The sequence below is a fragment of the Cyprinus carpio genome, unplaced genomic scaffold, assembly GCF_018340385.1.
Source record: "Cyprinus carpio isolate SPL01 unplaced genomic scaffold, ASM1834038v1 S000006759, whole genome shotgun sequence".
Lineage (NCBI taxonomy): Eukaryota > Metazoa > Chordata > Actinopteri > Cypriniformes > Cyprinidae > Cyprinus > Cyprinus carpio.
This window is the reverse complement of record NW_024879356.1, coordinates 1,144,595-1,156,798: the sequence shown is the minus strand read 5'-3', so window position 1 is coordinate 1,156,798 and position 12,204 is coordinate 1,144,595. Positions and strand designations below refer to the sequence as shown.

Below are 12,204 nucleotides of genomic sequence, written 5' to 3'. Positions count from 1 at the left end.
TTTCACTCAAAACTTTTTTTTTAGTGTTTTTTTATTCACTTAAACTCCGTCCCTTTCTTACAATCAACCTCAAGCTTTTACTCAGATCTTCCTCCAGATAATCAAGTACTGATTAAAAAAACAATTCCCAGTTTATATTACTCAATTTCCTTGGATTGTAAGTCACGATATGTAAGAATAGATTTGTCGCTACTTCCATTTCATCGTGTCTTTAAGATTCTCAGCAAGCACCACTAAATATAATGTGAACAGACACCAGCAGTGCGTGGAGGTTTCGTGCTCCACTCTGATGCATGTACTGTAGTGCACTAGAGAGTGCTGATGGGTGAAGCTGAAGACGTCTCTGCAGTGGCTGTAATCGCTTCTCCAATAAGCTCTACAGATCCTGCCACTGCAGTAAGACTTGCTCTGACACATTTAGAGCTCTGAGAAAGAAAGAGGCCTCCGGTGCCAAACAAACAACAAACACATACAAGTAAATAAAAAAAAAAAACAACATTAATAATAAAGAAAACAAACAAATAATCTAATGACGCTGAAAATGAAAAAGGGGGTAATGTGTTGCAAGTAATATTTTATTTTCACCTAACCCAATAAGCGTGTTTTTAAATTGTCAAAATACAGCTGGTAAAATAAACTAAATCCGAGTGAGTTGAATCCATTTGTTCTAATTATTTTTAGTGGAAAAAATAACTTAATTTTGAGACTCAAAGTAGCCGTTTTTGCAACCTTGACCCCACAGGTACAGATGCCACAAATTAATTTTTCAAATTAAAATTCAAATTAAAACCACAAAAAAAGACATGTTTGTAACATTTGGGTGCATAAAACACACACACACACACACACACACACACACAACACACACACACACACACACACACACACACACACACACCTGAGGTGTGTGAAACAATGTCTCCTGCAATCTGCATTAAAAAAAAGTATGCAAACTAATTTGGCACAAATCACTTGTTCACAGCAAAAAATAGCATTTCTAATATAAAAACTGACAGCAAGCCAAGTATCACACTCCCACTCTGGAGAAGAGAGCCAGTTGACATGAGAGAGAAAAAAAGTAAGTTAGTTTCCATATAAATAATTGAAATACACAATATTGTAAACTCGTTACATTTCCCCAAAAGTGATCAGCAATGACAGATTCAAAATGTAATTAAAATAAAGATTTTTTTTAAATAAATAAAAATATAATTAATAATATAAATATAATGATACATTTAAAATAAATAAAAATAATTGTGAACAGGAAAGTTATGTGTCATAATAAAAGACATGGACTAACATGAATCATTAATTTCAAAAGAAATGGTGCTTGTCTACATTAAACTTACTACCATACTGCTTAGTTGCTGTTGTGATGTTTCTATGTGGTTGCTAGGTTGTTCTGTTCTTGGCTCTCTGATATTCTCATCTCTAGTGATGCAAAAAAACCACAAGATCGAATGCTTAGCAATGTAATAGCATACTCCTTCTCAATACACCTTATGATTTGATGCATTAATAACATGCATTTCTGAAACGGTGCTGGAAGATTTATGCTCTGTCATGAGAAAAAAATGCCTGCGGTCCCTTGAGGTTTTAAGTGGATTTTAAATAGGAACTTGCATACAGTCTCAAACAGAGAATCTGAAATACTTCCGCCACTGTGTCATTTTTTTCAGCCCGTTTTCTTTTTTCCATCAGTAATATTCTGTTTCCATACTCTAGACGAGGACAAGTAGACCATGGAAAAATAATTAGCTATAAAAACAAAGTCCAGACACCAGGAGGTCACTGAATGGAGCTAATGACTATACTGAAGCAAGGCTGAACTGCTGGCTTTTGTCATAATCTTGTGATTAAAGCTGAAAATGATCATTATAGGCATCTAGAGAATTTCTGATTGGTGAGTGTATCACATGACCCACAGTTTAAAAGCAAATCAACTGAATTGTAAGTTACAATGTGTCTGATTATTGTATAGCCGCCACAAACCTGAAATCATATGAGACAGATGAAATAATGTAATATCAGCAATACAAACTGCAGTGGTACACATTGTTCTAGTCGTAGAAATGATTACTGACTAGGATAAATCCCAAATTGCATATTATTCATCCAATATTATATGCAAGATTAGGTTTACTGCATCCCATTGAAAGTCCAATGACAATAGTCAGAAGTACGTGCCCGGTATACTAACTCCAGTGCATTTTCAAAAAAGTGGATGTTCAATTAATGCACTGAACATTTTTGAAAATAACTTGCACAATTCGCATACCATGGCCATATCATGTACAAAACCGAAACCTCTACCTCCATATAAAATAACTGAGAGCTTCATGGTTGAAAAAAGCTGTTTGGTAATATGACTTTCTTACATAATTTTTTGGTTTCAGGGTCATACTTTTATTTAGAATAATCATACACTGCTGTAAATAGTTATCTGAAAAAGCTTGTATATGGATTTTGTATTGTTTTTGTGCCTGATTTGATTACAGAAAACTGTGTGTGGTTGCGGTCTGTAACTAAGTCAGCAGATATGAGGGTTCAGCATATGAGAAATGCACAGAGGGCAACCCAAGGATACATCTGCAATATCTGGTAATATTAAAGTGAGGATGAGCGGTGGGTTTTCAACTACTGTTGTATTTGACTGATGCTTTCATCCGTTTAAAATGTGTTTTTGAGGTTTGCAGTTTATTAAAGCATGTATTACCCATATTGACTTGTTTGTGCCACAGGCTTCAACAATACATGTAGTCTTTTGCTATGGTTAAGATGAACTGTGCAATTTCTCTGCCACAGGCTACAACAAACAGAAATGCAAAAAACAATGTGAGGTTTTCTGAACAATCCTCCCATCTGCCATTGGTCACATAAACACATAGTGCCGACACAGATTTAAATAACTGGTTTAAATAATCAGTGTTGCTGTGTTGGTCAGGACAGGATGCTCAACCAATTGGAGGCTTGCTTGTTATCCTTGCTTAAAAGTACACTACCGTTTAAAAGTTTGGGCTCGGTAAGATTTTGTATAGTTTTTGAAGTCTCTTACACTCACCAAGGCTGCATTAGACTGAAATAACATTACACATTTTAAAACAACTTGTTTATAATTTGATATATTTTAAAATGTAATTTTGTCATTTATAACTACATATAATAATAAAGCTGAATTTTCAGAAGCTCATTTAGAAACCTCATTTAGAAATCGTTCTAATATGCTGATTTGATGCTCAAGAAACATTTTGAATTATTATCAGTGTTTTTGTGAAATAGAAAGGTTTTTTTTCTTTTGCTAAATAGTAAAAAAAAAAAAAAAAAAAAAAAAAAACAATAGATTATATTTTAAAAATTTAATGAATAGATTATATTTTAAAAATTTAATGAATTTACTAACCCCAAATGTTTTGAATGGTAGTGTATTTATTTTCTGTATTTTGTAGAAGTAATGTATGCAAATTGTGATTCTGTGGGGCCCAACTGTGCCACTCAATAATAATTTGTAATACTAATAAACAAGTTGAGAGAAATCAACAAGCAAATGCCTAAATGTGGATGTATAAAATGAATGAACAATGACATAATTGAATTGTGATGATAAATTAACATATTAACATATTACAACATAATTAAATAATAAAAACTAATATTGATTATATATATATATATATATATATATATATATATATATAGATAGATATATAGATAGATAGATAGATAGATAGAGAAAAAATCATATTGAAAGCAAAGTGTTGTCTCTGGATTCAATCAATTGACAATAAAAAAGTACTAAAACTAAAAATGCAATTAATTAAGCACTTCATAATCACATTAAAATACAAATTCAATTTGATCTAATTTTGACATTTTTGCTTTGTGTTTTTTGTAGAGCTGTATTTATTTATTCACATTAATAAAAAAATTGCTCAACTAACCAACCGATTTCTCAGCTGATTTATACATTTCTTGCACAGCACCAATGGACCCCCATAGGATGACCACAGTGGTCTCAACATGAGAACGGTTTACAGTATTAGTATAGTAGATGCATGAATGTGTTTCTGACCTGCTCCAGAAGGTCCTCCACCTTCCTCTGCCAGCTCTCTCTGGCGGAGCACATCTCCTGATCTTTATTCTGTGCCAGCTGAGTGAGCGCTGACCTTTTATTCTCCTCATGCTCTTCACGCAGCTCCTCACGCAGTTAAAAAAAAAAAAAAAACACAACACACACACAAAGACACGCACTAATGATCGTACTGCTTTGTGCTTATACATAGGACTACATTTTTGCTGAGACCTTTTGACACAAATCCGATAAAAACAAGACACAATTGGTTTCTGCGGTTGCACACATCTAAATATTAAAATACATGAATACTGGCTCAGTGGTCCGTTGATCATTAATGGCTGCTAAATGAGCCGCAGATCTTTTAATGCACCTGCATTTCTCTGCTCCACAGCAGTAGTGGTCACAGAAGAGGTTAACTGACAACATTATATGGTGTAATTGCAGGACGTCATGAGTGCGGCACTGGGCTTGAATTCATGATTATTAAGTCTGTGCTGCAGACTGTTCTAAAAGTGCCCAAATAGCTGTCAGTGCGGAGTACCTCACACACACAGAGACACTGCGAAACCTTTTAAAGTGTGAAATTTGTCTTAATTGCTGCTTAAGAGGAAATGGAAGCTGTAATGAGAGTTCGGGCACCTTGAAAGCCGCCTGAGACCACAGCAATAAGCACTGAGGTTGTAATTGGATATTTTAAAAAAACACATGCTGATGTATCTGTTTGTTTATGGTGGAAAAAAATCTCTAATTGATAATACAATGTAGAACAGCATTTATTTACTAATTTATTTACTGTATAAATATTACAATACAAACTATACTATCTTCTCTCTCTCTCTCTCTCTCTCTCACACACACACACACACACACACACACACACACACATAGAGGGAGAGATGATGCAGTAAACATTAACAATGTAAATATAAATTACAAATTTATATAAATGCAATAAATTTTCTTTAAATTTAACAAAATTTTCATCACATTTTTACCTTCATTAGTTCATTGTAAATGGTCCTCTAATGAGAAAAATGACATGACATGACATTATAATCTAATATAATCTAATATAATATTGTGAAAATTATTTAATGAAATTCAGTATAAAATAGTTATAAATGAAATATAGCAGTCAGGATGAACGATATAAATATAAATGACAAATTCATATGAATTTAAAAGTGAAAATTCATATATTTAAAAATGTATTTTAAATCAAATTTTTGTGTGCACTACTTCAGTGCAGGACATGCATTTTTTATAATAGAAATATTTCAATAGCTATATATGTACACACACACACACACACACACACACACACACACACACACACACACACACACACACACACACACACAAACACACAAACACACATAAATAGAGTTCAACAAAGCATATTATTCATAATTATGTAAAAATATAAAAAATATGCCACCCCAGGTATGGATTATATGTCAAATGAACAGACAAAAAGCTAAATTACAAGGCAAACAGGTTGGAATCATGGCCAAGTTGATGAGCTGCATGTTCAAATCCAGCCCGGTCTCATACCCATTATTCCTCTTTCTTCCAAACAATTCAGAACAATTGAAAATAGTTTTTTTTTCTTCTTCTTCTTCAGACATCTTGGGAATTGTTAATGCAGTTTTGTCTCTAAAATTATAGGTAAGTCAGAAACAATCACAAAACACAGCAACTGCCTCCTTCCACTCATGGTGTGCACATTACATAGAAGCTGGTGAATTAAACCAACACTTCTGCTGAGCAGAATGCTGTATGTGGCATTATCACCTTTATAAACTTCTTACAGGGAGTCAGTTTGATTTGTTGCATTTTAGCACACGATGTATCTAGACGGGCCTGCCTCGAAAGGGGGAGTATCCATCTGAGAGTTTTTATGAACTTCATTGTGCTGGGCAGCTGTGAGTGTAACTTGGTAATCGACGCTAAATTCAAGTGTGAATAAAGAAGGTCAGTGATTGTTTAAAGAACTCTGCGAATGCAAGTGTACTGTGTCTGAACAGGATTGGCACAACGATGAAACAAAACCAATCCGTTGTAACACTTGCAAACAAAGTCTGCAAACATTTAGTTTCTCTGATGATGCCTGAACAGTATTTTTCTGCGTTTAATGGAAAGGAGCAGCATTAAGGAAGACTTTGCCTATAGGCTTACATCATTCGCCTACCATGCCTAAAACATATGTCTTTTAAAATATTGTTGTTTTTCACATTTTTACACCTTTACATCGTTTCCTCGCAAATAAAAGTGTTGTTATGCGATAAATTTTTTTTAAATAAAACTAGTAAAGCGTATATAGATATAAATATAGAAGTATGCTGCTGCTTTGGCAACTACTGGAAGTTAAATACAGGTGTTGTCAACAATGTTGAAACTGGAGCACTAACAATTACTAAAGCGAACTACAAACTAAATAAATAAATCACAAAAACACATAAACCAAAACTACTAAAAATAAATACATAAAAATTGAAAATAAAATTTAATTAAATGAAACAACTACACACAAACAAAAATACAAAAATAAATTCTTCATTCTTTCTATTAAAAAAATACTGTAATAGCAAATAATACTAAAATAACACCAATGAAGACTATACCTACCAGCAGAAAAAAAAGTCTAGTCGCAGCTTTAGCAACCTTCGTAAGCATTGCATTCCTTGCCACGTGGCATTCTTAACAGAAAAAAATTTCTATTGTAAACCCAATCAATCGCTGTTTCCATGGACTAGACCCCATTAAAACTTTATATTAAATAACTCCTCACAGCACCATAAATGAATTTAAGTTGAGAAACCTTGCGAACTGTGGACCTTAAAAACCTGTAACCATTAGGCCCCTGAAGCTCTCTAGAACTTCTAACAACAAGTAGGTCTCTTGACATACGGGTCGCTCGACCGACATTCGCAAATCATTACAAGCACTCTATTTTTGAAGCAATAACCAGCTCTCGGACTGCTCCCACGCTTTCCCGCCAAATAACAAAGTTAAACGCCCACATATACGTCAACAGCGGCACCGGGAAACCATCCCCTGCACAAATGTTGTGGGAAATGGAGTGACCCAAGGATGAAATCCAATAACTTGTCTTGTTGATTTCTCATTTACAAGCATGTCGCGTGTCTGCTCAGGCTCTAATTCACCTTCATACTTTCCGCGTTGCTAATTTTTAATTTCTTTTCGGCGGGGTACGTTTTATTGGACGAATTGGTACTTTGCCAACCTATGGGCAAAACAAAGCCGACCTACAATGCCCTTAACGTGATAGTTCACCCTAACACCAACGAAAAACAAAGCAAAGAACAAAAAATAACAATTTACTGGACTCTCACGTTGTTCCAACCTGATGCGTTTCTTTCTTTCTTTTCTTCCTGCTCTCGAAGCATAAAATAACATATTTTTGAAGATCCCCGGTATCCAACCAGTTGCTAATCGCCCTGTAATGATTTCCATCACACGGCCCACACATACTCTGGTGCCCACATGCCCTGTTTTGGGCTTCCGCCCCATTCTACCAAATCCCCTCCTTCTGGGTTTACCGCAACCAGAGCGAACACAATCATGTCTGACACACCCTTCAGGGTGGCAACCGATGACAGCATTTTAATTGTCCTGTGCACACTATTCCCATCATGTCCTTTGTTTTTCCTTAAAATCCATGTGCAGTCTTTGTACTACCTGCCCTTATTTGTCTATATTTGCCTGTGCATCGCTATTCAACAACCTGGTTATCAGGCATTGCCTAATTGCCTTTCGTCATGGGACGTGTTTACTGAGGTCCACTGGCCACACCACTGTCCAGTCGTGTTTGGCCATTTACAGAGGTTTATAAGTCATTCTCATCGCTTTGGCCAAAGAAGGAGTCGAACATTGAGCAACGAACTCTCATTGCCTTGCCTTTCTAGTCCCACACCACTTCAATGCAAACAAAAACTCTCATTGTGTTTACGCTCCCTCTGTCGCATTGGAAAAGTATGGGCCAGACGATCTTTGCTTTACGGACGTTTGATCTTTCTCTTCTTCCTTTTGGAACTTCTTTTTCTACCCCCTTTTTTGTTTCCAAGTTTTTCACACTTGCAACACAGCACTGTACCAAAATTACATGGACATTTGCTTTTCTGTACCTTTTTTATCCCCTTCAATCAATACTAAAACCCATAACAACAACACCTACTAACTCCTCCAACCACCACCTCACTTCCTTCACCAAGGTCTCTTAACACCTCTTCAATTAAAACTTTTGCACACAATTGTTGGTCAACCCTCATCGGATTCAATGCTTAAAACATATGATTCATTACACCAGCCTACTTAATTAGATTCTTACTCTGAACGACGGCATGCACCACCAAAGGCAATCGTTCCATTCTAAATTAAACCACTATCCCTATCCTTAATATATATTAAAGTGTTGATTGGAATAATTTATTACTTATGTAAGTTTTATGTTACATTATAAACTTTTTAGAAAGGAGTTATAAATGCTTTAAAACTATACAAGGCAAGTACAAAAAAAAAACCAAAAAAAAAAAAAATCAGATGGGACCAATGGGTTTTTAATAATTTAAAATTTAAAATAATTTTAGCCATCCTTCATGGCTACGGCTAAAGAGACCACAGAGAGAATAGATGGATAGATATTAGGTAGTAAATAAATAGGTCAGAGAAAAATGCCCATTTAATATGGAGTTTGCATGACTTTTTTTTTCATATTACCTGAAAATTCCAAGGGAAAGGGTTTGACTACGCTATCATTTCGGTGAGGACACCTTAATCTAACGTGACGTGAGTAAAAACTCTCTGGAAAGCACATTTCCAGGATCTTACCCGTGTGTAAACACAAAAGCATGTGCTATTAAATGAGCGTACTCTGTTCCAATTCAGCTCGAGCTCCAGGGCGCATCTTATCCATTTTGAGATTCATCTTCCTCTTTGGTAGCAATGAGTTTGGCATCGTGCTGTTGTTTCTGAGACTCCATCTCTTCCCTGAGGACAACAACGAGAGCGAACATTAACTCTGATGAGCCATTAAGAACATGACCGTAATGGGGGTCTAATACGCGGCACTCAGGAATGAGAGGGAGGCTCTTCTTCACAGCTATAAATCAAAACAGGGTCAGGAGATGGAAATCCCATTTTCATATCTACTCACTTTCATTTCTTCTCTCACGCACACACAGGTCTGATTCATTATGCATGGTCACTCTCGGAGAAACTGTGCTTCAGGTCAAGGACACAGGAAGAGGAACGGTGAAGAGGCCTCTCTAATGAAGTGTCTTTGTCACATAGGGACCAAAAACTGCAGGTGGGTGATTTCAACAGGCACCTATGTACTCGTTTTCATACTGATGAAACTCATGGCAGGTGTGTTTAGGAGCTATTCATGGAAAACTGAGGGCAAATGCAGTATATTAAAAAAAAAATAACAACTTTAATGATACAATATTGGCAGGAGCAGCTGAGTTATGTGACTTGTAAAGTATGAAGTCTCATTCTTCATTATTTTTTGGAGTAATTGCTTTGCTAATAGACCTGAGGGCTGTTAGGAGATGGCTAGGCTCTTCTCTGAGGTCTTGCTCGCGTGGCGTCCAGCTCTTCTAGAAGCTTCTTTGGGCGCCTTCAGATTGAAGATGTGTCCCTCAGCAGAAATGAGTCCCCTGCTCTCCCCCCTGCTTCCACCAGTCCTGGAGGTCGATTCCCCTAGGGAATAGAAGAAGTTACTCCACTTCGAGCAGACAGCTTGTTCTCTGTGTTGAGTTAAAGGACACTGTAAGACCTGAGGCACTCAAACTTTATTACAAAATAAATAAAATAAAAATTAAAATAATGTAAATGAAATAAAATAAAATAAAATTAAAATAAATAAAATAAAATAAAATAAAATAAATATTTCAGTATGTATGAAAACTATACAACGTAACAAAGAAACACAAAGTATTAATTGCTTGTCATCATTAATATAGTATTATATATATTACTTACTAACAACAATAACTCTACTCAAAAACCTATAGTGGCGCCTTTATGTTACATGATAAATAAAATAAAAAAGAAATACTGCACATAAAAAACAAAATGAGTTTAAAAAGATTTATTCAAAAAACATCATAATAAATATTTCGAATAAAATTCTTAAATTCTTTGAAAATTATATAATTGATTATCATCATTTATTTTTTTTATTATTAACCTTGTGCTCCGTATTACTACCCAATTCAAACAAAATTATTGCAGCACAATAAATAAAAAAAATAAACAGTCAATTTCATACCCTAGTGAGCTACGTAAACAGCTACTCAACTGAAAAAAAAAAAACATTAAACCAAGTATTTTTCAGGTCTTAGTTGGGGGCGCCTGTTAGCTGGTTTTAAAGGAGTTTGGGATTACGTTTTAGCTGCATTGCCAAAGCTAAAACAGCCAAAGACCAGCCTAGGCCAGCCTTGGGAAACCAAGGCTATCAGCAGACATCCTAACCTAATAGAACCTCTCACGTGACTGAGATTTCACCTTCGTCTCGTCCTAATGCCTCAAACGTTCATTCCAATAAAGAATGTTCACAAATTGGCTGCAACACAATGACACTCAGCTATTGTGGGACAGCCTTTTTAAGTGAGGAACATATGGCTATAATATGTTACCCTAGGTATATAGTTGGTTTCTAGATGGTCCATAGTTGATGGTTCATCTTTTGCCCGCAACAAACCAGCTACCAGTTGGACCTGGTTTTGGAACATGGCATGATGATCAATCAGGCCATGACCAGTTTTTAGACGAGCTAAGAAACCACTCATCTAAACCATATTCCAAAACAGATACCCTCCTTACCAGGACTATTTTTCCAAGCAATTTCAGAGCTTCATTTCCATTTTATGCTAACCAAAATTGTGATGTGCACATTAAGCATCCTGCTTTTAAAAAACCTTGCTAAATAGAATGACTAGGGTAATAACAAGTGATGCTAGCGTTCTCTTCAGGGGTCTCCTTGGCCCATTTGAGATGTTGTGGCGAAGTGTGTGACAATACATGGGCCCTCAGCCAGGTTTGTGGTTCCAGAAAGCCACCTTAAAAATCATTGAGGACTAATGAGATGATAAAAACAATGCCACGTGAAATTCATACTCTCCTCCTTTGCTTCCGTGCCTTCCTTTCTACCTGCTAAATCACTTTCCACAGAGACAATAAAAAGGTTGTACCTCATGTGGCCCCTGTTGAGTTTGGCTTGAGCTCCTCTCGCAGACGTCCAGTCCTATCGTAAAAAGACCTCTTCTGTTCCTCTAGAGAGCTACGTTCCTTCTCGAACTGTTCTACATTCCTATAAATCCAACAGAAGTGCTGATCAAATGACGACGCTCGAAAAATGAGAAAACAATTATGTATAGGGAAATAAGCAACCGTGTGTAGGCATGCTGATTTTAGCGTTACCAAAAAGTGAAAATCTTATTTACTACTAATCCTCATGTTGACCGAAATCCATAGAGGAAAGAAACCCATGGGTTTGAAAAAAAAAAAAGTTTATTACGGTGAACTTTTCCCTTTAAATCATGATAGAAAGTTTTTTTAGGCTGTGCATTTTAAAGGCATCACGTCTGGGACTTAATTTCAAACATGCAGCGTAGTCCCTTGGGAAAAACCACTTAATATCTGTCTCAGGAAGGGGAAAAAAAAATAAGATGACAAGATTTGCAAAAAAAAAGGCAGGAAGAAATAATGCTATATATTATTCATCAAGTTCTTGATTACTGAGCTCCCCGGAATTTTATAATAAAAAAAACAAACCATAGCCACCGTGACATTTCAGAATAAAAGCAGTTTTCTTGTGCCCTGTCCTCCCAACGGGATAAAATTGTTTATTATAGCATCGAAGGTAGTAATTTTTCGATTCTCAATATTTTATTATCTTGTAACCAAAATTTAAGATTCTGTAAGATATGCTTAAGTTCTTTTTAAAAAATTTTAAATTTTAATTTAGTCGTTGGTTTTTCAAAAACAACTTCGATAAATTTAGAATATCTCAAAATATAGGGGATTTTTTTTCTTCTTTCTAAAAAAAGAGGATGAATGAAATTCAAAAAAAAATTTAAATATTTATAACATTATAATGGTGA

At 35.4% G+C, this 12,204-nt stretch overlaps 1 protein-coding gene across 1 annotated transcript in view; it reads right to left on the bottom strand.

The window, feature by feature from the left end:
* Positions 1-12,204, bottom strand: part of LOC122144783 (protein FAM184A-like) — a 99,064-nt gene that overhangs the window by 26,049 nt on the left and 60,811 nt on the right. Inside the window, 2 exon segments of the mRNA XM_042755941.1 lie at positions 4,073-4,206; positions 8,969-9,085. Of these exon segments, the coding sequence (XP_042611875.1) occupies positions 4,073-4,206; positions 8,969-9,085 (251 nt within the window).